This window comes from Capra hircus, chromosome 1 (genome assembly GCF_001704415.2).
Source record: "Capra hircus breed San Clemente chromosome 1, ASM170441v1, whole genome shotgun sequence".
In the NCBI taxonomy this organism is placed as follows: domain Eukaryota; kingdom Metazoa; phylum Chordata; class Mammalia; order Artiodactyla; family Bovidae; genus Capra; species Capra hircus.
The window spans coordinates 58184245-58209836 of NC_030808.1; the positions used below are offsets into that span (position 1 = coordinate 58184245).

A 25592-nucleotide genomic window follows, 5' to 3' on the forward strand; every position below is an offset into this window, starting at 1 on the left:
ACAGACATTTTAGGAATCAGTGAACTAAAATAGACTGGAATGGGTGAATGAATTTAACTCAGATGACCACTATATCTACTACTACGGGCAGAGTAGCCATCATAGTCAACAAGAGAGTCTCAAAAGAAGTAACTGGATGCAATCTCAAAAACGACAGAATGATCTTCTCTTCATTTCCAAGGCAAACAATTCAACATCACAGTAATCCAAGTCTATGACCCAACCATTAACGCTGAAGAAGCTGAAGTTGAATGGTTCTGTGAAGACCTATAACACCTTCTAGAACTAACATCCAAAAAAGATGTCCTTTTCATTATAGAGGACTGGAAGCAAAAATAAGGGAGTCAAGAAATACCCAGAGTAATGGGCAAACTTGGCCTTGGAGTACAGAATGAAGCAGGGCAAAGGCTAACAGAGTTTTGCCAAGAAAACGCGCTGGTCATAGCAAACACCCTCTTCCAACAACACAAGAGAAGATTCTACACATGGACATCACCAGATGATCTATACTGAAATCAGACTGATTATATTCTTTGCAGTCAGAGATGGAGAAGCTCTGTACAGTCAGCAAAAACAAGACCGGGAGCTGACTATGGCTCAGAGCATGAACTCCTTATTGCCAAATTCAGACTTATATTGAAGAAAGTGGGGAAAACCACTAGACCATTCAGGTATGACCTAACTCAAATCTCTTAGGATTATACAGTGGAAGTGACAAATAGATTCAAGGGATTAGATCTGTTAGACAGAGTGCCTGATGACTATGGCCAGAGCTTTGTGACACTGTACAGGAGGCAGGGATAAAGACCATCCCCAAGAAAAAGAAATGCAAAAAGGCAAAATGGTTGTCTGAGGAGGCCTTACAAATAGCTGTGAAAAGAAGAGAAGCGAAAGGCAAAGGAGAAAAGGAAAGATATACCCATTTGAATACAGAGTTCCAAAGAACAGCAAGGCGAGATAAGAAAGCCTTCTTCCAGGATCAATGCAAAGAAATAGAGGAAAACAACAGAATAGGAAACAATAGAATGGGAAAGACTAGAGATCTCTTCAAGAAAATTAGAAACACCAAGGGAACGTTTCATGCAAAATGGGAACAATAAACAACAGAAATGGTATGAACCTAACAGAAGCAAAGATATTAAGAGGTGGCGGCAATAAACAGAGGAACTTGAACAGAAAAGATCTTCATGACCCAGAGAACCACGATGGTGTGATCACTCACCTAGAGGCAGACATCCTGGAATGCAAAGTCAAGTGAGCCTTAGGAAGCATCACTATGAACAAAGCTAGTGGAGGTGATGGAATTCCAGTTGAGCTATCTCAAATCCTGAAAGATGATGCTGTGAAAGTGCTGCACTCAATATGTCGGCAAATTTGGGAAACTCAGCAGTGGCCACAGGACTGAAAAAGGTCAATTTTCATTCCAGTCTCAAAAAAAGACAATGCCAAAGAATGTTTAAACTACCACACAATTGCACTCATCTCACACGGTAGCAAAGTAATGCTCAAAATTCTCCAAGACAAGTTTCAACAGTATGTGAACTGTGAATTCCAGATGTTCAAGCTGGATTTAGAATAGGCAGAGGAACCAGAGATTAAATTGCCAAGATCCACTGGATTACAGAAAAAGCAGGGGAGTTCCAGAAAAACATCTACTTCTGCTTTGTTGACTATGCCAAAGCCTTTTGACTGTGTGGATCACCACAAACTCTGGAAAATTCTGAAAGAGATGGGCATACCAGACGACCTGACCTGCCTCCTGAGAAATCTGTATGCAGGTCAAGAAGCAATAGTTAGAACTGGACATGGAACAGACTGGTTCCAAATCAGGAAAGGAGTATGTCAAGGCTGTATACTGTCACCCTGCTTATTGAAATTATATGCAAAGTACATCATGAGAAACACTGGGTTGGATGAAGCACAAGCTGGAATCAAGATTGCTGGGAGAAATACCAATATCCTCAGATATGCAGATGATACTACCCTCATGGCAGAAGCATAGAAGAACTAAACAGCCTCTTGATCAAAGTGAAAGAGGAGAGCGGAAAGTTGGCTTAAAACTCAACATTCAGAAAACTAAGATCATGGCATCTGGGCCCATCACTTCATGGCATATAGAAGGGGAAACAATGCAAACAGTGAGAGATTTTATTTTGGGGGCTCCAAAATCACTGCAGATGGTGACTGCAGCCATGAAATTAAAAGACACTTACTCCTTAGAAGAAAACTTATGACCAACCTAGATGACATATTAAAAAGCAGAGACCTTACTTTGCCAACAAAGGTCTGTCTACTCAAGGCTACGGTTTTTCCAGTAGTCATGTATGGATGTGAGAGTTGGACTATAAGGAAAGCTGAGCATCAAAGAATTGATGCTTTTGAACTGTGGTTGTGAAGATCCTCTTGAAAGTCCCTTAGACATCAAGGAGATCTAACCAATCCATCCTAAAGGAAATCAGTCCTGAATATTCATTGCAAGGACTGATGCTGAAGCTCCAATACTTTGGCCACCTGATGCAAAGAACTGACTCACTGGAAAAGACTCTGATGCTGGGAAAGATTGAAGGCGGGAGGAGAAAGGGATGACAGAGGATGAGATGGCTGGATGGCATCACCGACTTGATGGACGTAACTTTAAGCAAGCTCCGGGAGTTGGTGATGGACAGGGAAGCCTGGCGTGCTGCAGTCCACGGGGTCACAAAGAATCAGACACAACTGAGTGACCGAACTGAAGGAGACGGCAGAACACAGAGGAAGCATGTATTCCCCAAAGCACACACAGTTTGCTACAGTAAAACAAAGTATGTTTTTATGTAATAAACATGGAAGCTAGGGTTGAAGAGGAAGCAGAACCAATTTTATAAGGGCCTTGCACATCGAGTCAGTATTCCTCGTGTTCTCTACCTACCTTTTCTTGGTGACTTCAATCCATATATAGTCCTATGAATTTAATGCTGCCAATTCAATTTCTGTCTCTTCCTAGAATTCACTCCTATATGCAAAAGCATCTCTAGTAGACACTTCAAATTAAACATATCCAAAAATAAATATCTGATCTTACCCAGAAAATCTGCTTCACCTGAAATTTGCCCTATCTCAGTTGGTGGTCTTTCCATCCTTTGCTGAAATTTATTCTGTCTCCCCCTTTAAGTCAGTTTAAATGATACATCAGTAAGTCTTACCCTGACACAGCCGTCTCCACCTTTACAATATCTTTGATAGGTTTTATCAGTAAGGTTTACTGGCATCAAAGATAGTTTGGAAGTGTTTCGTTTCTTCTTGCTCTTCAGTTCTGTCAATGCTTGCTTCTATTTTCAGGTTATGTTATTAACAGCATAAACGTTTGGGACTGTTATGAGTTGGTCAATCAAGCCTTTTATCATCTGGAAACGTCCACCTTTTTGATGTAATATTCCTCGTCTTACAGTCTACTTCGTTTATCGATATAGACACACTGCCTTCTTCTCATCAATGTTGCATAATGTACTTTCTATCACTCTTTACTTTGAACGTCTGTGTTCCTTAAGTGTATCTTCTTGTGAACAGCATATGCCTAAGTCTTGTGTCTTTAATCTGATAATGAGAGCATTCAGCCTGTTCAGATTTAATATGAGTACTGTTGTAGTCTATTCAAGTCTATCACTTTGCAGTTTTCTAATCTATATCAACTATTAGTTGTTCGCTTATTTTTCCAGGCTTTTTGAGAATAAATTTGCTTTCTTAGGAAAAAAAATATATTCCTTAGATTAAAAAAAAAAAGTTCACATAAAAACTTTTTTTAATTCTATTTTTTTTCCTTTGGTTACATCGCACAGCTTACAGGACCTTAGTTCCCCAACCAGAGATTGAACCGGGGCCCACAGGAGTGAAAGCACCAAGCTCTAACCACTAGGAAGCCAAGGAATTCCCTATATAAAATTAATTTTAGGCATAAGGTTCTAAGTTTTGAAAAATACGTAGTCACCGAACTACCACTTGATTAGCAAGAAACAGAATGATTCTATCACCCCAAAAGTCTCCTACATGACCTTTTGCAGTTTCACTCTACCACCACTCCCAGGAAGCCATCTACCAGTTTTGTTCCCCATAGGTTTGCCTTTTCAAGAGTTACCACATAAACGGAATCACAATACACAGTCATTTGCATGGCTTCTTTCGTTCAGCATAATGCCTTTGAGATTCACACTATTATCATCAACAGTTCATTCCTATACAGATGCAGTATGAGTTTATACTTTTATTGAAGAGCATTTCAGTGTTTCTAGTTTTGGGAGATTATAAAGTTGGCTACAATTTCTGTTCAGATTCTTGTGTGAATATAAGTTTTTCTTTCTCCTAAATACATAGGAGAGGGGGTGCTGGCTCATTAGCTAAGTATACAAGAGTTTCAGGTATTCTGCATCCAAATTAGCATTTGGCACTATGAACTTTTAAAATTTATCCCTTTCTAATACATTTGTAGTGATATTTCATTGTGGTTCTAATTTGCATATCCCTAAATGTTGAACATCTTTTCATGCACTTCTTTGCCACTCATGTATCTTCTATGGTAAAGGAGATGTTGCAATCTATTACTCTTAAAAAACTGGGTTTGAAATATTGAGACTTAAGTTACTATGAATACATGTCCTTTCCAAGTTATGCGTGTTGCAGAAGATTTATCCCAGCTGTGGCTTTTTTCATTTTCTTAGCAGTGTTTTTCACACAGCAGAAGTTGTACATTTGGAAGAACTTCTGGGGATCATACTTTTCAGGGTCATATCTAACAAATCTTTGTCTGACCCAAGGTCATTAAGATTTAGATTTTTGTTTTCTTCTAGAAGTTTTATTGCATTGATGTGTATGAACCCAATCCCTGTACATTGTTCTTGTTTTTCTCTTAAACAGCCTTCTTGAAGTATCACTTACATAGTATAAAATTCACCTACTTTAAGTGTATAATTCAAGGGTTTTAATTTTTAATATAGAGTTGTGATCTTAACAATATTGAGTCTTCCTGCCCATGCACAAGGTGTATGTCTCCATTTACTGACCTTTCTTCACGCTTGTCAGCAATGTTTAGTAGTTTTCAGTGTGCAGGTTTTTTTACATTTTTGGTCAGATTTGTTCCTAAGTATTTCACTTTTTTGATGCTTCTGTAAATGCTTTTTTTAAAAAAATTAATTTTGGCCACACAGTGTCTTCACACAGTGTCTTGTAGTGGGGGGAAACTACGACCTTTGCTGCAGCATTTGGGATCTAGTTCCCTAACCAGGGGTCAAACCTAGGCCCCTTTCATTAGGAGCGCAGAGTCTTAAGCACTGAATCAACAGGAAATTCCAATGGTATTTTATTTTAATGTCAATTTTCAATAGTTTGTTGCTTGGTATATGGAAACACAATTTCCTGTTGTAAGGATGCGAAGTATCTTAAATACTCAATGTATAATAAAAAAGTCTAACCAAAAAACTACTTATATGGAGTTGTTAAACCATCCTCTCAATTTAGCTTTAGAGCAAGAGCACTCATGTCATACCCCTCAAATCTCTCGTGCATAGCAAGATAAATCCCCTTACCTACTCCAAGCAAGGCAGCCACTAAATTCACCTTCTTTCTCAAGACTTATCATTTCTGAACATTTCATATAACGTGATCTTTTGAACTAGACTTCTTTCACACAGCATGTTTCTGAGGTTCAACTATTATTCCAATTTGTCAGTAGCTGAATAGTATTTCATTGTATGAATATATCACATTTTGTTTATCCATTTACCACTTGGGATTTTAACCGTATTTACTTCATGGCTATTATAAACAATGCTGCTATGAATACTGCACACAAATCTGTATGCAGACATATACTTCATCTTTTTTCTGGTTGATACCTAGAAGTGGGACTGCTGGGTCGTATGGCAAATGTTTTACTTTTTAAAGAAACTGCCTGTAGTATACAGAATGATGACACCCAGAGGCTGTCTAATCCCAGGAACCTTTAATATGTCATCTTATATGAAAAATGAACTTTGCAGATGTAAGAACCTGAGATAGTAAAATTAACCAGGACTATCTGGTTGGGCCCTCTGTAATCACACAGATTCTTGGGAATCACAGAAGATGTGACAACAGAGACAAGAGAGATTTAAAGATGCTATGCTGCTGGCTTTGAAGATGAACCATGAACCAAGGCATACAAGCAGTCTATGAGCTGAAAAGGCAAGAAAACATTACCTTAGGCCTTTGGAAGAAACACAGATCTATTGTATCAGTTTCTTAGAACTGCACAAACTCAGTGGCTTAAAACAATAGAAATGTATTCTCTCAAAGTTCTGGATGCCAGAAGTCCAAAATCAGAGTGTCAGTAGGGCCATGCCCTCTAAGCTCTGGAGCAGAAGCTTTCCTCACCTTTGCCAGCTTCTGGTGGCCTCAGATGTTTCTAATGTCTGTCTCTATCTTTACATGATCTTCTCTGTGTATGTAGACTCTCTTCTTAAAAGGACATCAGGGCCCACCCTAACTGAGTATGACCTCATCTCAATTACATTTGCAAAGACCCTATTTCTAAATCAGGTCACATCCTGAAGTCCCAGGTAGACAGGAGTCATTATACCTACCAACACCTTGATATTAACACTGCTGCTGCTAAGTCGCTTCAGTCGTGTCCGACTGTGTGTGACCCCATAGACGGCAGCTGACCAGGCTCCCCCGTCCCTGGGATTTTCCAGGCAAGAACACTGGAGTGGGTTGCCATTTCCTCCTCCAATACATGAAAGTGAAAAGTGAAAGTGAAGTTGCTCAGTCGTGTCCGACTCTTAGCGGACACGCTAAGAGTACTGGAGTGGGTTGCCATTGCCTTCTCCGTGATATTAACACAGTGAAACCCATTTCAGACTTTTGATCTCCAGAACTAAGATGATACATCTGTGCTGTTTAAGTCACCAAGTTTGTGGTCATTTGCTACAGTGGTAAGGGAAAACGAATGCCTTGTTAAACTGCTTCCCTAAGTGGCCACACCATTTACATTCCTGCTAGTAGTGTATTAAGGTTCCAATTTCTCCACATCCTCATCAACACTTTTTTACTGCCTTTCTGTTTATGGCTATTCTACTGGTACAAAGTGATCATCTCATTGGATTTGCATTTCTCTAATCATGCTAAGCAATTTTTTTCCTTTGACTTGGTCATTAGCCACTGGTACATCTTCTTTGGTGAAATGTCTGTTTAAATCTTTTGCCCATGATCTAGGACTTGGAATAAACCTAGAGTTTTTATATTAGTTCATAAAAAAAAAAAATTCCCGTTTTAAAATTATCTTGCTGAGTTATAAAGATTGCTTACATATTCTGGATATAAGCCCTTTATCACATATAATCTACAACTATTTTCTCTCAATTCATGGCTTGTCTTTTCATTTTCTATGTACCATACTAATGTAAGTTGTTATTAATAGGGGATAGTGGGAATACAGGGAAAATGGGTCTGCACCATCTTCAGAAGTATAAATCTAAAACCATAACCAAAACTATTCTAAGTAATAATTTTTTTTTTTAAAGGAGGAAGAACTGTCAGATTATAAAAGATGGTGAGATACTTCAGCCAACTGGGACATGTGGACCTATATGGATTCTGACTTGAACAAGCCTAATACAGACTGGGTGTCAGATCAGAATATGGTATTAGGTGTAACAGTATTGTAGTTACTTACTAACGACATTACTTCTGATACTAAAACTCAGTAGAAAGCACTCACTGTCTCAATTATTCTTTACTATTTTAAAGAACAAAAGGAGGCTAGAAGCTCAAACTTTTAACAAACTACTTAAACTTCTCTATTTCCAGCTGAAGCAAGCTTTCTGTTTTTGTAGAAGGGAAGCTAAATGAGAGGCAGATGAGAGTGAACCTTCCATTCTGGTAAAGACCTAATCTAAATTCAGCAATCTCGAGCCTGTCATAGTCTGTTTTTGGTGTAACTGGTTACATGGCCAGACAACCTCCCCATCCTGCCACATTGACAGTGTCCCTCTGTTCTAAGACCCTCTGCTGCCCCGTGAGGAACCAGATCCAAGGAGGCTCAAGTTCCTTATAGATAATGACACAGTATAGTTGGCCCTCTGTATAATACTGTTAAGTATTTTAAAGGTAAGAATAATCATTTAAAATATTTATATAACCATTCAAATGCTATCTAATGTGACTGGATGCAATGTTGTTAAGTAGATAAAAACAATTAGCAGAGAGAATGCACCTGAACTTTTTACATTATTCTAACTCCTAAGGAAAGAAGTTTCTTTTGTAAGACATCACTTTTGAGAGTTGCTTCCTGGAATATCAATAATGTATACTGCAGATCTTCTATTTATGGGAACAGATCACATTACCAAGAATGTCTGTAGTGGGAAGAAAATCTAAAAACTACCAGAAGTGAAAGAAAGTGAAAGTGTTAGCCGCTCAGTCATGTCTGACTCCTTGTGACTCCATGGTTGCACCCCGCCTGGCTCCTCTGTCCACGGAATTCTCCAGGCAAGAAACTGGAGCAAGTTGCCATTTCCTCCTCCAGGGGATCTATCCAAGCCAGGGATTGAACCCACATCTCCTGAGTCTCCTGCACCGGCACCTGAATTTCAGAAGTAAAAGAACAGGAGCCCATAAAGACACCTGAGAGACAATCTTCAAGAGAGTTTAGGGACTAATCTGGAAAAGCAGTGTGTGTGACGTAATTAGTATTGAGGAACTGTGACTCAAACTCAAATTGGCCTAATTCTGAAAGCTGGGTTTTTTAATCACTACACTAACTACTTACTTCAGATAAAATTTCAATATAATTTAACAACGTAAACTATTTTTAATGGATCAGTTTAAGATCTCTGCTCTGTAGATAAGCCCAAATTCCTGGCCTAAAAGGTAAATCAGCCACATGGCCACATCTGTTTGAGTCAACAGTTTTTTGTTTTTCCTAATTAAGCTGGCTGCTAATTTTTAAACCAGGAGATTTTCTACATAAAGCTTACATTTCTTGTTTAACACAATTACCTTATCTGCCTGGTGCCAGGTCCTGGGTTCCTGTTGGCACTAGAGTTCGCAACCCTAACTAAAAAACTGAAGACAGCTATTATTAAAGAAGCTATTATCTCAGCTCAAGTAAATTCATACGATATGTCATTTTTTGTTTTTCAAATCCATAACAAACTCTTAAGACATCTCCATACCAAAGTTTTGAGACTAAGGATCTAAAGGGGTGGGAGCAGACTGACACTGCACAAGCACCCACAGAAATGTGAACCAAATCCTTAGATCTGGAAAACACAGCTACCTGCCTCCTATTGTACAGAGCAGCACCACAAGATGCGTCTGTTACTCAGACAAATCTCATATAATTGATGCACTTGGAATACAGTAGTAGGAAATCTTTACTCTTAGCTTAAAAAACAAGTGCTATGATAAAATGGAATAATCTGTGTAAAATATTTAGTAGCAACATCAGATAATAAGCACTTTAAATATTTCTAGTTTTTAAAGGTAATGTTAATTATGGCCATAATTATAAAACAAAATTTAGTGGCAATATTCTGGAAGGCCACAAGATGGAGGTATGACTACACAGAAGTGGGTCTTTTTGTACAAAGTCTGACTGCTAAAGTTACATAGCAACAAGAGAAAATGATGTACAGAGAAAGCTTAAAGTCTTTATACTTTAGATGGGTATTTAAGTGCACCTTGGCACAAAATTTTAACTGGTCACCTCTTATGAAGAAGGGCTTGATCTGGAAGGGACCTCAGAAGCCACTGACTCTAATCCCCTTCATTTTATAGATGACAAAACTGAAGCCCAGACAAATATGCCTGTAGCCAATTACCAATAAAGCCAGAATTAGGCCTATGTCTATGAATGTCATTATAGTGCAAAGTTAGCCACACTGTATGACTTTCCTCAAAGGAGTCATCTTTACTTCTCAAGGTTAAAAACACTTATCTAAGGTGTACTGATAAAGCAGCTTTGCATAAAATTTGTTTTCTAATAAGGATCAAAGTATGCTCATGGTCCTTTGATAAAAAATTTAAGGGGTTTAGAGCATAATTTTCTTAGCTAGCAGTAATCTGATTCTAAACTCTTCCCTTCAAGTAAATTACATGAAAGAGTGATTCCTCTAAAGTATAAATTCCTTGAACCTAAAAGTAAGCCCACTCAGCATTTATCAAAGCACAGCTTAAATACCAACTGTTCTTGAGGCCTTAACCGGTCAACCTGCTGAGATTTCCACCTCATTTGAACTATATCACCACTGTACTCTTCCAAGGCACAGAACCTCTACACTGCATTTGTTTTTGAACCTAACCTCTACAAGACTTAGGGCAGAATCTCAACTACTTCATAGAATTGCTAATTTAATTTTAGTATATCTAAGAATCTCCAGGACCTCAGTAAAACTGATGAGCTCTCTTTCATCTCATCTAGATTTTAGAGCAGTTTCTCCATTTTGGCCCTGATATTTAGGGCTCAATAATCCTGTTGTGAGGGGCTTCACAGAGCACTGTGGGATGCTTAGCAGCATTGCTAGCCCTACCCACTAGATGCCAATAACCATCCCCCCTACTGTGATGACTTATAAATGTCTCCAGACATTATCAGATGTCCGGAGTGGGATGGGAGTGGCCCCTGGTTCAGAGTCACTGCTCTAGAGGTTTAGCAGGTATCGGAACAGCAGAGGTGGGTGAATCAGTTCTCCAAGCCGTGTGACTGCAAATATTAGATCTGTAAAAATCTCAGTAATTAATTGGTTGCATACTAGAAGCACTAAACACACACGGGGACATATATTCACGGTTATACTGTAAAAGGAAAAAGATTATTCCTTGAAAAAATTTTCCATGGTTACTGTATGTTCAGCTAGGTGATCTCCTTCCTAACTAGAGCTTTTCCCTTATTACTACCTAAATACTGATGTTTTGGACTTCCCTAGTGGTACAGTGTATAAGAATCTGCCTGCCAACGCAGGGAACATGAATTCAATCCCTGGTCCTGGAAAATTTCGCATGCTGTAGAGCAACTAAGCCCGTGAGCCAGAACTGAGCCTGCGTGGGGCCAACTACTGAAGTTCACATGCCTAGAGCCTGTGGCCCACAAAAGAAGCCACCATGCTGAGAAGCCCCTACACTGCAACGAAAAGTAGCCCCGCTTGCCACGGCTAGAAAAAGCCCTCACACAGCAACAAAGACCCAGCACAAGCAGAAATAAATAAAAGGTATATCTACAGGAATCAACAAGAACTGACTCATTGGAAAAGACCCTGATGCTGGGAATGATTGAAGGCAGGAGGAGAAGGGGATGACAGAGGATGAGATGGTTGGGTGGCATCACCGACTCAATGGACATGACTCTGAGCAAGCTCTAGGAGTTGGTGATGGACAGGGAAGCCTGGAGTGCTGCAGGCCATGGGGCCGCAAAGAGTCAGTCATGACTGAGCAACTGAGCTGAACTGCACAGGAATCACAAATTCAACACGTCAAAAACTGAACTCATCATTCTCTATACGAAATCTGTTCTCTATGCAAAGACTCATCAGTCATCCAATACAGAAACCTAGCTTTAAATGTACTCTAACATTCCATTTTAATCCCTGTTGATTCTGGTTTCCAAATATCTTTATAACCTGTTCCTATACCCTTTCTCTTGGTAGTATGGTTCAGGCCATCATTTTAACCCATATCTTAACAGCCTAATAAGGAGAAAAAGTCTACAGCTAAGGAGACAAAAGCATCACAATGCCGTCAGAATAATCCTAAAACACAAATCTGACCATTTTACTTATCTACTTAAAATCTTTCCAAAAAGTTGTACATAATCTACAAAACGAAATTCAAAGTAGCCCTTCATCGCCTACCTTTGGCCACTAGCCTAGCCTTGTCTGTCACCTCCCTTTTTTTTTGGCTATACAAAACTACTCAAAAACCCCAGAACCCATTTGCTTTCTTTCTTGACTCACCTCTGTATCTGTTTCATACCATATTTATAGTTACATTAATAGACCATGGACACTATTTTAGATGAGGTTTATTGCCTGGCATATTGCCTTAACTGCCTCCACTGTAAAAGGTAACAGTGGCAAGGGGGAGAGATGGGAGAACAGGTCCCAAAAAGCAGACACAGAGAAAAATGAGAGCAGCTTAAAAGAGAACAATTCAAGTATGATTCCAAAGTTTTGTTTCTTGGTATCATAGAAAGCTACAATTGACAGAGACCAGAAATGGCAAACACATGACACATGTGCCATTAATAATCAATGCTGTCACTCCCTCCTCCACAGTCAGAGACCTCATAAAGCTACATTACAGACATGTAATACTGATAAGATACTATCAACAGATTAGAACTGGCACAAGAATCTCTGGCCTTTCCTATTCAGGTTCAAGCTGTTCTCTTTAAAGAAAGAAATGAGAGAATTTCCTAGCAGTCCAGGGGTTAGGTACGGGGTTCAATCCCTGGTTGGGGAACTAAAGATCACACAAACTGCAAAAGAGACAAAGAAATGAAGGCCCAGAAGTTAAGAATCTTATTAGTTAGTGACCAACTAATTAGTTAGCCACTAACAATTACTGGTGGCACACCGAACTACAACATGTGGTTGCTTTTAGTTCAAATGCTTTGTGCATTGTAAGTCTCCTTTTTAGAGAAAAATTATGCTACAAATAATAAACTCTACAGTCTGGTCGGCAGGAGGAATCCAAATACATCTTTAAACATATCTTAGTTTTCTGGAAAGAGAAAAAAGAAATGTTTAAAATGCTTCTAAGTACAAAACATTTTCCTTGCCTACCCGAGCTTAACAAGCTCTGCATATAAAAATGTTTCTAATGCTCTGGGTTCTAAACTGGCAACACAAACAATATTTACTAAAGTAAATGTCTCAAGCCCATTTTCTAAAGAATATAATGTTCGATGTTTTGTAATTTGAAGTCAAAAAAGCAATCTAAGTCCAAATTAAAAACTGGGAAGTTTATGTAACAGTTAAGTCACAAAGATACACAAATGGCCAGAAAAACGAGAAATGTCCAACTTCACCAAGTAATCAATAACGAAGGAAAAAAGGCAGGCCATTTATCACCTAGTCAGCAAAGTAAAACTAGAATTAAGGGTATATGCAGTCCATGGGGTCACGAAGAGTTGGACACAACTGAGCGACTTCACTTTCACGCACTGGAGAAGGAAATGGCAACCCACTCCAGTGTTCTTGCCTGGAGAATCCCAGGGATGGGGGAGCCTGGTGGGCTGCCATCTATGGGGTCGCACAGAGTCAGACAAGACTGAAGCGACTTGGCAGCAGCAGTGCCCTCAAAACCAACTCGTAAAAAAGGAATTGTTAATTCTATCATTTATAAAGGCTCAGCTGTGTCGTTCATCCTAGAAAAAGGTAATTTACACCACCCATGAAATGGTAGCCACGTCTTCCTCCATGTCCCTGAGGTTTCTGCAAGTGTTCCCCTCTTTCTCATCAGCCCTTGAAGAAGGGCATTCTCATACACTGCTGGCAGTATAAATTGTTACTATGTTTCTGGAGGTCAGGTGGCAACCAATATCAGAGCTTTAAAAATGGCAGTACTTTTTGATCCAACGAATTCTTCTCCGCTGAATTATCCAATCCAAAATAATTATCCAAAAAAGGTAGAATATAGGTTGTACTAGCTCAGGCAAGGCAAATACATACCCCTCTTTCTTTACTCAGAAGATATGACTAGATTATAATATTTTAATCTAAAACGAGGAGCAGTTACCACAAAGGTGTAAACAGCCACACATTATCTGTTGTCCCATAGCTGAAACATTTACCATCTGAGTTCTAGATCCAAAGGGAAGAGATCATATTTTAGACATTTATCTGTCTCTCCCCGCACCCCCGCCCCCATCCCCCCACCCCACCCCCGCCCCCGCCCTGGTCTAGCACAGCACCGCCCAAGAGAAATAGAATTCAAGTCACATATATAATTTAAAATTTTTTAGGTCCAGAGTTCAGGTCCCTGTTAAAAAAATTTTCCCCTAGTATCTACATTAACAAGGCAAAAAGAAATAGGTGAAATTATTGCAACATGTAATCAAATTAAAATCAATGATATTAAAAAAATCATTTTTCATAGTAAGTAAGCCAGTGTACATAACACTAATGGTACATCTCAATTCAGATGCTAATTTTTCCTTGGAAATATTTTATCTGTAGTTACATTTCATAATATTTACACTGGACTCACATATCCAAGTTGTCTGAAACATACATAGAAACTGTCCAACAACTGACATTTTAATTCTGTTCCTCAGTAACACAAGACACTTTTCAACTGTTCTACAGCCAACTGTAATTAGTCATTTTGCTAATAAGTCAGGCACTGAATGAACGTAACTAGGAGATGACGGAAGACAACAGCTCAAAAGAAAGGAGTGTTTTATGACAGCACAATTATATAATTTTGTAGTTATTAAACTATAATCCATACAATTCTCATTTCTATGATGGAAAGGACATTTCTATTGATTACTACTGGTATTCTAATGGTTTCTGTAGGCTGCACTTCTAAAAAAGAAAAAAGGACACCATTTAAATAATTGAAAATGTATGTCTTCTCAGATGGCACAAAGCTGGAAGACATAGCTAATACCTGGAAGAGAAAACCAAGAGTCACAGGGATTTCTACAGACCAAAAGAGAGGATTGAGCAAAATGAAATTTAATATAGATAATAGTTTGGTTAGGCAAAAGCACTGGCTTTGAAAGATAATGCTTTATATAAGTAGCATTTAAAAATCCTTTCTAATCCATAAATTCTTGATTATTCGGTATTTTTTTCAGAACTTCACCAGGAGCTGTCCATAACTTGGGGGGGAAAAAATCATAACACTGATGGTAACACAGCATTACTTACCAATGCACACATCTATACTGGTAGTAGATATACTTTATAAATTTACAGTTTATATTTATGGACAGATGCAAATACATCTGATCTTATGATTTATGATGTTGTTGTACCTGTTCATCTGGATCTTTAAATAGATATCATATTGCAGCTTACTTTCCTTTTAATCTCCTTTATCTTTGTTAGGACATTGATTTTCTAAAACTGTGGTACAGGTAGGTTACATTTTATATGAACTGGTCTGAACATAGCAAGGGAACATTACAAAGTATTTGTTAAAATTTATCATCTTACTCAACATCCCATAAATTACTGACTTCACAAAGCACAAAGTATGATTTCAGGTTTACACAAGTTCCTCACTGGCTTGGTTTTTTTTTTTTCTGACAAAATCAGCAATAAAACTTAAAAAATTTTTTATTGCAGTATAAAACACATTCTGTAAGGAACACAATTTTTTTTTTTTTACAGTTCCATGATTTTTTTTTTTAATGTATGGACACACCTCTTTGAGCTTTCCAGGTGGCTCAGTGGTGAAAAATCTGCCTGCCAACGCAGGATACAGGAGTTTGATCTCTGGGTTGGGAAGATCCCCTTGGAGAAAGAAATGGCAACCGACTCCAGTATTTTTGCCTGAGAAACCCCATGGACAGAGGAGCTTAGTGGCTACAGTCCATGGGGTGCAAAGAACCAGACACAGTTTAGCAACTGAACACCCCCACAGGCCTTCAACCAATACCCAAGGTTGCAATTTGGGGCATCTAACGCTCTGACCAGGGATCAAACCCAGGTGGCCTGCACTGGGAATGTGGAGTCTTACCCTGGCGTGCTGCGATTCATGGGGTCGCAAAGAGTCGGACACGACTACGACTGAGCGACTGAATTGAACTGAACTGATCCACTGGACCAGCAGGGAAGTCCCCAGAATCTTTGTATTGTAACACTTGAATTGGTAAACTACACTGTTTTATTTACTTTATTATTGCTATCATCTTTACTTTGTTCACGTGTATTTGCATCTAGTTAGACATCTTTATTAGAATTAACACCTCTTTGCGACAGTTGAAGGGTAAATGGATTCAGTTTTACTTTCTATTGTATTGACTAATTACACTGCCATCTCAGTCTGGGCTGTGAATAACAATACCTTCTTGCTTGAGTATTACCCTCCCTAGAGAGGAACAACAGATAAAAATAATCAGCTTACCTCCCACAAATTCAACCTGTAAAGTCTCTGGTTCATAAAAACAAGCAACTTTGGTACAAAGGAAGTAACATCTCAAGTAATATACTTCAAATTCCTAGACCACGCGTATAAACACACGCAGTAATTAACAACTGGAAATCTATCTTGTTTGGCGGAAAAGCAAATACATGCCAAAAGAAGTCCTACTGCTACTAATAAACTAAGAATATTAAGAACAAACCAGGTAGGATACTTAAGTTTTAAAAGTTTCAAAATGACAGACAATATAGGTAATGTAAAATATTCAAACAGTACATTAATTTAGAGTTAGGAGTTCTACATGTTTCCAATTTTAGGTATTTCTATCCGACTTACAGTTCAATCAGCTCAGTATCCAAAAAAACACTTAGCAAATAAAATTTTGTACAAAAACCACACAATCAGAACCACTGTTTCATTTTCACAGGCCTTTATAAACCAAGAGGCAGGACTACACTGCACACAGCAATACACATCTTTGAACTCAAGGACCTTAAAAATCTTTTAAATAACATCTAGTCTTCATTTGCTCAGGACTCTGATGCTGGGAGGGATTGGGGACAGGAGGAGAAGGGGACAACAGAGGATCAGATGGCTGGATGGCATCACTGACTCGATGGACGTTGAGTCTGAGTGAACTCCGGGAGTTGGTGATGGACAGGGAGGCCTGGCGTGCTGCGATTCATGGGGTCGCAAAGAGTTGGACACGACTGAGCGACTGAACTGAACTGAAGAATAAGACTAACAAGTGAAAAAAACTAAAGTTCCATCTTATGTAGGAGTTACTTCACCTGAGAAGTAAAAGGTCTATTCCTCTGAAATCATGTTAAAAGTTTACCATTAGGAACAGGATCTTAAGCTTCCAATCATGAGAGGTGATACAAACTCGACTTAAAGACTCTTAACTGCCTCATGAGTATATTAACTGACAGTAGATTATGAATATTAACTGTTTGACCCCATTTCTATTGCCAAGTTAGTAACAGGAAGGACATTACATCCTGGGTAGAATGAGCTAGACCAAAAGAGTTTGGATATAAACATCCAGAATAATTTTTGGAGGCCCTCCTTTATAAATTCACACACAACCTCAACACCAACAACTCTTCAGCCTCATTTTTATTACTTTAACAAAAGCAAGTACATATTGAGTGCCAATGAGAACACAAAAACAAACAAGAGAAAGCACTAATACTCAAGGAAAGAAAGACATAAAACTTGCCACGTTATACTGGATCACATATAAAATAGCCAACATTCTAGATCATGATTCAAGTGCAGCACATACTTCCCATATCCCCATTTAGTATCCTGATTGGAACTCTTTAGAACTTAATGTGAAATAACGCAGGAACTGCGAAATTTCTTCATTTTTTCTAAACTTTAATACTAAGCAACTGAACAACAAAAATATAATTAAATGTTCTTGGGCCTCTCCTGCAGCCTCACACACATACACACACCAAGAAAAGTGCGTGTGTGCTCAGTCGCACGGGACTCTCTACAAGCCACACAGACTGCAATCCGCCAGGCTCCTCTGTCCATGGAATTTTCCAGACAAGACAAGGATACTGGAGTGGGTTGTCGTTTCCTCCTTCAGGGGACTTTCCCCAACCAGGGATCGAACCAGCGTTTCTTGTGTCTCCTATATTGCAGGCGGATTCTTTCACAGCTGAGCTATTGGGGAAGCCCCATACACACACTAAAGCAGTATTTAAATCCTCGTCTTGGGCAGTATGAGATTACTCACAACATGGACTTTTACTCTATCTTCAAAAGGGCTGCTGAACAGTTTGAAAGCCCTCCCTAACTCAAAACACAGTTACAATTCTTTAACTGGCTTGCTGTAACAGAAAAAACTCAGCCACCTGAGAAAGCTCTTAACACTGATAAGATTCCATTTCTTTCTCTAAGGAGGGTAAAGGCAAGCAAGGGCTAACTCCGTCAATATTTTGAAACACCGTATTATGTAATTAATACTTTAACAGTGTGCAACTGAATAATAAGGTGACGTCTTATCCAAATGTAAATAATCGAACCAAAATAATCCCTAATTTTGTCCAAGGGGTAACCTGTGAAAGAATATTTATTAACTTTGCCAACACCTGAAGAAAGCTTGCTAGGAATCCAGGACTCCCTCCCGGCCCAGGGGCAATAGTAAAGTGCTGGAGCAATAGCTCCACCTATTGATCAGCAACACTTCCTTAAACATTTTGGCACCCCAAGTCTCCAGTGCTCACGCTCTCTCCCCCTCCTCCACTCGCTCTGACCCAACCCAAATCCAGTTGAGTCACTAGCTCTGAATACTCCTATCCGTGCTCTTTATTCCAATTCCTGCTCTCTCCAGAAGGTTCTGCGCCGCTTCCAAGTCTGGATAACCCCGAAAGGTGTCAAAGACCACAGTTCTCAGTGTCGAGCCTGGATCTGAAGAGGACAACCGGACCGCTCCCTCGGAGTGCCGGGCCGCGGGTGGCTCTGCCGTTCGCTCCCGGGGAGCAGGAGGCCTCAGGAGCCTCACGACAGCTTTTCCCCGCCGCCCCACTCAGCAGCTGTTCTCCAATCAACCCGCACTCGTCCTCCGGGCCCCAATCCCGGGTTCCCTGGGTCCTACCTCCGCTGGCCCTTCAGCCCGCCAACAGCCCGAGCCGAGCCTCCGCCCCCTCCGTGTGCAGAGAAGCCCAGAAACCTCCCTCCGCCGGGTCTTCGTCCAGAGTCTCATCCACCCTTCGCAGCCCCTCTCCCCTGCCGGTCGGGCCCTGCCCCGCTGCCCTTCCTCACCCTTTCATCTTCCCCGCCTGCTGAGGCCGTTGTTACCGCCGATATCAACGCCGTTGTCGTCGCCGCCCTGAGCTCTCCGCGCCCTCAGCTCAGGCCACTCAACCCCGCAAGCCGGCCTCCTAGCCTAAGGCAAGGAGCTGAGCGGGTGACGGAGGCCGCGAGAGTTTAGCGCGGCCCTGCGTCTCCGGAGGGGGCGGAGGTACCTCCCGCTGCCGCGCTAGTGCAGCAGCTTCTCCACACGTGCACACGGGGAACTCGCCTCCCGCCCGCCGCCGCCAGCCAGACCCGCCGCCGCGCTATGACCTTTCACCCCGCCCCCTCTGCGCGCCGGCGCGTCGGCCGCCCCTCGCGCAGCCGCACTGCAGGCCTCCCCGTACCCTTCCCCCTCTACTTCAGGACCTCCATTTTTCTACTGGGATGTGCCCTCTGGCGTCATCTTCCTCCTCCCATTCCTTACGACACAACTTGTGATGCCTGCTTGGTAGGCCCTGGCGATAAAATCCGGATTTTTCTACCCCTCCCTCTCTCCTCTCGCACTTTAACAAGCTCAGTCTTCCCTGACTCTGGTCTTCCCAGCTGTAGTGTCCAGTATGACCTTCAAATGCACCTGTCTCCTAAAAAGATTTTATAAATCTTGTTCCTTTAAATGTAAAGAAGCCTGTGGAAAGTAATGAGGTGTTTTTAAGACAAATAAACGTAGTCAACAATTGGCTAGATAACTTGGCTTATGTCCAGCACTTTTCAGTTTCGGGATCACGTGATTGCCCAAACCTTTAAGCCTGGGGATTTTACCGGCAGGCCCCAGGGGGACGAAACTCCATTGCTATTTCCGGTCCCTAGACCACGGCGTATACGTCACTTCCTTAGCAATGCACTTTAACCCGTTCCAGCCACGCGTTTTGCGTTGCAGTTTACAACCTGATCTTTGTGGACATTTTTTTTTTCCTTTCTAAAATCTAATCGCAAGGAAATTAATGTTCAAACGATCCGCTAAAATACAAGCCCAGGAGATGCAGCCAGCCCGGCTGGGGTTGACAGGGCGGAGCTCGGGGTCACGTGACGTCCTACGCCCGCCCCACTCTGCAGCTGAAGACTTCCCCTCCCGCAGTGACAGAGCCTCTGGGTCGGTGATCGGTACAGTTTCTGCACCTCGCGCCCCGGCAGGTGAGCGGCTACCGGTAACCGGCGGCTGGTGGGGATAGAAGGGGAGGAAGGAGGAAAAGAAGAGAGAATGTGAATAGTGGCCTCTGCTGTCCCAGGCTTTCTCCCGCTGTCATCCTGCACCGGCGAGGATCTTGTTTCTCCATTTATCTTGACCCCCGCCCCTCGTCCAGTCCCCGCCACCGTGGTCGCCCCTGCAATTTAGAGGTTGAGATGTTCAGCTTTCCCGGGGCTGGGGGTGAGTGCGGCCATTATGGTTACCCATTCAAGTCTTTGGAGCTTCGGGTAGTGGGGTTGATTCAGGCGTTAGTTAGGGGTCTGCAATAGTCTCCGGGTCTCAATCCCCAAAGCTTGTTCTTTGACAGAGGCCTTGTAAGGTCTTCCCCTTCAGCTCCTGAGTGGGGAACCAGGAGATAGGAAAAACCCCGGAGGCAGAGGCGTCTCCTGTGAGACAGGCTTAGGAGAGAATGTCGCGATGCAGACACTCTCTCACTGCAGAGTCACTGTAAAGCTTGCTTCCTAGTGTGCATTCTCAGTAATTCTGAGTTTTTATCTGACATACCTGCGAGAGATGTTCACAACTTTTGAATGGGTCTGGAATGGTAAAAGGTGGCTTTTTACTTTTCTCTTCTCCAATTTTATGGTGTAGAAACGGAGAGGATACTTGAAAGAGTAAAGCTACACTAGCTTCAAAAACAGGCAATGTTGTTAATGCGACAGTCTAGATTGAATGAGGAGGCGTTGAAAGATGGTGTTGCGATGTCATGATCTGCAGGAGACCCAGGCTAGTTTATGCAGAACTGACTTCCCTGAAAGGGAGTAATTCTTCAGAAAAAAATTGGGCTGGAAAGATAATAAACCAGTGCGTTTGACCGTAAACTTTAAGGGGGTTAAGTCTAAATATTGCTGACTTCATATTTTTTGCCTTTGACATCCTTTTGCCATTTCTCCCTAAAATCCTACTTAATCTCTACTCCCAATCAATTCCTTAACTAATGCTAAATTAGTATTAAGTAGCATTTGTATCCCTCCGCTCCATTTGTAAAACTCCAGGTGACGTGTTCAGATTCTGATGAATAGTAGTTTCTGAATATGCAGAAATGATTGTTTAGGTTTTGCCCAACCCAGTGTACTCCCATTTCATGTAGGAACCAGTGAAATAATGTAGTAACCAATGTTTTGACCCCAAACAGTGTGCTTTATGGAAGAATGTTTTTCTGTTTGGGGTTAAACTCTTGTTTACACTACAAACTCAGAAAGTCCCTTCCCTCTTTTAAATTGAAAGGACTTACAGAAATTACAAATTTGATTTTAAAAATTTAAATTACACTTTTTCTTAACCTGAAAAATCATTTTCTCAGTTAAACCTTAAAGCCAAGTTCAAAAATAGAGAAACTCGCCTGTTGATGCTCATTACTAGATAAGATAACCTTAAAGATCTTTCTTGCTTTCTCTAAGTAAAGAAGACCACTATTATGCTTTACAGTTTTAGTGTTTTGTGCATATATCTAGATTGGTATATACCTAATCTGTTGAGATGTTTGTGTTTCAGGATGCCTGCTATTGATACATAGTTTTTATCTATTAATTTGCTCCAGCCTGAAATTTCCTGATCTCTAGAGGACAGAAATAGCATAAGCAGTGTTGCTTCATTGCCCAGGTGACATTTCACCAATTAAAACGAATTCACCAAATAATAAGGATTCTTGAAGTCCAAATCAGTCCTGTCTGGGTGAGACCAAAATGGGATACAGAAGGCAGGCTAAAAAGGGTTGAGTACTAGAGGAGAAAATGTCAATGTGAAAGAGATTGAATGAGTTTGCAGTTTTACTTCACAATTCCCCTGATTTTAGGAAACTTACTAAAGCAATCATTTAGACCACTAATGAAATCTGGAAGATTGGCAGCAGGAAGTGACTGAATTACTATTAAAGTTGAATTTGAAAAAGAGTTTTGATATTGTACACAGTTTTCACAAATAAGTGATCTGTGTGTGGCATGGAAGCTATTTCTGAGACTAACTTTATCTATCAATGAGTATTATATGTAGAAATCTCTTTGTGTTTTTTTTTTTTTTTTGGCCGTGCCTCACGGCTGGAGGGATCTTAGTTCCTGGTTCCCCGATCAGGAATCAAACCCAGACCCTCGGCAGTGAAAGGGATGAGTCCTAACTACTGGACTGCCAGGATATTCCCTATATAGAAATCTTAACATTCGTTAGAGAACTGTGCTGAAGTTCAGTATTAAATGGCACACAGGGGTTCTTGTGTTTGAGTCCCCAACTCCTCTTGTATGCTTACTCTGAAGTCTTCCTTATATGTCACTATATAGGTTATGGCCAGCACCAAGAATGTTTTCTTCTTCTGTGGGCAGAGCTAGGCACTCACTTCTGTAGAATACTGCACAATATTCCATTCTTCTATTTTCACTTCCAGAACATTGTTTTTAGTTACTTACTGTTCGTTGAGCTGTACCTTAATGAACTATAAAACTCCTAGGAATTCAAGGACAGTGTCCCTACTCTTGGTCTTTAGCTCCTGGATGATGAAGTACTTGATAGGCATTCAATAAATTGTTTATTGACTGAGTATGAGATAACTGGACAGGGAGATTGAACTAGTTTTAAAATTCCTGCAGATCATAATGCCTTCTAAGGTAACACACTAGATTCTAGCTTTCAAGTATAAATTGTCAATAGCAGCTATCAAAATCATGGTCAGTGGAATGCATATAAACCTCAGGTGGTCTTTATTAACATAGTGACTAACTTATTTTTACAGCATATATGTTTGTAATGTATTTGGATGATATGGGAGGGAAGGAGAGTGGGGTGAGTTGTATTTAATGTAAAAGGGGCACTGAAGGCTACATGTGCTATAGCACTAGACTAAAAGTCAGTGGATCATCCTTCAGCACTGCCACTTTAGTTACATGCTTTTTAGAAAAGTTGGGACTGGGGGCTCCGGGTTTCATGTTTAGGACCTTTCTGTCAAGGGTATTAAGATTTCAAATTAGAGAAACCCTAAATAATCTATGTGAAAGTATTTTTAAAACCCACTCCAGTCTTCTTGCCTGGAGAATCCCAGGGACGGGGGAGCCTGATGGGCTGCCGTCTATGGGGTCACACAGAGTCGGACACGACTGAAGTGACTTAGCAAATGGTATTTAAATGTGAAGCAAGATTGTACAAACTTTGCATGAATAGATTTCTTGATCGTATAGACCTGGGTTCACGTTCTGGCCTTACCACATGTTTAAGCTGTGAGACCTTGGACAGTTTACTACTACTACTACTAAGTCACGTCAGTCGTGTCCGACTCTGTGTGACCCCATAGACGGCAGCCCACCAGGCTCCCCCATCCCTGGGATTCTCCAGGCAAGAACAGTGGAGTGGGTTGCCATTTCCTTCTCCAATGCATGAAAGTGAAAAGTGAAAGGGAAGTCGCTCAGTCGTGTCCAACTCTTAGCAACCCCATGGACTTCAGCCCACCAGGCTCCTCCGTCCATGGGATTTCCCAGGCAAGAGTACTGGAGTGGGGGGCCATTGCCTTCTCCGTTGGACAGTTTACTTAATCTAAACTTTAATTTCCTCATGTTTAAATCTATACTATGAAAGAAAGTGAAAGTAAAAGTGAAGTCGCTCAGTCCTGTCCAACTCTTTGCGACCCCATGGACTGTAGCCTACCAGGATCCTCTGTCCATGGGATTTTCCAGGCAATAGTACTGGAGTGGATTGCCATTTCCTTCTCCAGCGGATCTTCCCAACCCAGGGATCGAACCCAGGTCTCCTGCATTGTAGACAGACACTTTACCGTCCGAGCCACCAGGGAAATCAATGCTATAGATACTGTTAAATTAGATCATGAATGTGGAGGGCTTAGTACATACTTTGTACATTTAAAAAATTAATTTTACTGATATCTAGTCACCGTCCCCTGTGGAGCCAATGGTGGGAAAGATTGAGGGCAAGAGGAGAAGGGGGCAACAGAGGATGAGATGTTTGTATCACATCACTGACTTGACATGAATTTGAGCAAACTCAGGGAGATAGTGAAGGACAGGGAAGCCTGGTGTGCTGCAGTTCATGGGGTTGCAAAGAGTTGGATACTACTTAGCAACTGAACAACAACAACAGTTTGACTATACATACTGAATTTCTAAAGGAGACTTTTAGATATCCTATAAAATTAAGCAACAAGTTTGGGATATGGAGGAAGGAGTAAACTTTGAAAAAGGCTATTACTAATAGCAAGAAAAATGTACCTCTAGCAAAGATTCTAAAACAGATTTTATTATTTTTTTAATTTTTTTTTTTTTGGCTGCACTGGGTCTTCGTGCTATGCGGGCATTTCTCTAATTGTGGTGAGACGGGGCTATTCTTTAGTTGCAGACTTGTTGCGGTGGTTTCTCTTGTTGTAGAGCACTGGCTCTAGACATACCACCTTCGGAAGTTGCAGCACATGAGCATAGTTTCCTTGAAGCATGTGGGATCTTCCTGGATCAGGGATCAAACCCCTGTCCTCTGCATTACAAAGTGAATTGTTAACCACTGGACCACCAGGGAATCCCTAAAACAGATTAAGATTTTCCAGAGCTTGTGATCATTAGTATGTGGTATCAGTTTAAAGAGGTATTTATTTCTAAAGTCTTATAAAAATGTATTAAAATTATCCCAACCTGTACAGGAGGGACTTTTGAGTTTGTGCTTTTATTTTAAATTTCTATTCTTTATTCTAAATTTTTTTATCTTATTTTTATATTGGAAAATATCAGTAAATTAAATAGTAATTGAAGTGTAGCTAGCATAAGTTTATGTTTCACCTTAATCCTGAAGAAAATAACTCATTTGTTCTAAGGAAAGATTTTATGAAGAGATTATTGAATATTCTCTTTAATGTCAAGTTTTCTATTATAGTGAAATAAATTATGATCAGTAACCATATTTTACATTTTTCTGTAGAGACTTTAAAAGCTGCTATGTTTTTGTTTCCTGCTATGAACTGAAAGTGACTTTGGTTTATATAAGTGTATTCTTTTATATATACAGTATATACATATTATATATATATAGTAAATACATAGACATAGTGTGTATATTTATAGTCAGCTGAAATAGATGTATATTTTCAGAGTAATAAATCTTGTTACCTGAAACTATTGAAGTCATGTGTGTAGTTAGTTACTATGTGAATAAAATTATCTAATGATTATTTTAAACTCGCCTTTATATTTGCTCATAGTTAGCTCCATTTAATGAATTTCACAACTGCAATTAGGTTTTAAAAATTGCTAGTATTTCATAAGTATTTTGAGATTTAGCCTAGTGATTTTTTTTTTGCTGTTTTCTTGGTGTCAGTATTGTGACTGCAAGTGCATGCTGAGTAGCTCAGTTCAGTCATGTCCAACTCTTTACAAATGCATGGACTGTAGCTCACCAGGCTTCTCTGTCCATGGGATATTCCAGGCAAGAATACTGGAGTGGGTTGCCCTTTCCTCTTCTGGGAATCTTCCTGACCCAGGGATCAAACCCCAATCTCCTACGTCTCCTGCAT

General features: G+C 40.4%; 2 protein-coding genes across 4 annotated transcripts in view; one reads left to right on the forward strand and one right to left on the reverse strand.

The window, feature by feature from the left end:
* Positions 1-19223, reverse strand: part of NAA50 (N(alpha)-acetyltransferase 50, NatE catalytic subunit) — a 31333-nt gene extending 12110 nt beyond the window's left edge. Inside the window, exon 1 of one of the 2 annotated variants that reach the window (XM_018039131.1) lies at positions 18880-19223. In XM_018039131.1, coding sequence (XP_017894620.1) covers positions 18880-18887 — 8 coding nt within the window. In that variant the 5' untranslated portion in view covers positions 18888-19223. The remainder of the gene's footprint in view (positions 1-18879) is intronic. The other variant, XM_018039062.1, reaches the window with a different exon arrangement.
* Positions 19932-25592, forward strand: part of ATP6V1A (ATPase H+ transporting V1 subunit A) — a 62927-nt gene continuing 57266 nt past the window's right edge. Inside the window, exon 1 of one of the 2 annotated variants that reach the window (XM_005674936.3) lies at positions 19932-20043. The gene's annotated coding sequence lies outside the window, so the exon portion shown is untranslated. Of the gene's footprint in view, positions 20044-20138; positions 20279-25592 lie in introns of those variants that run through there. The other variant, XM_005674937.3, reaches the window with a different exon arrangement.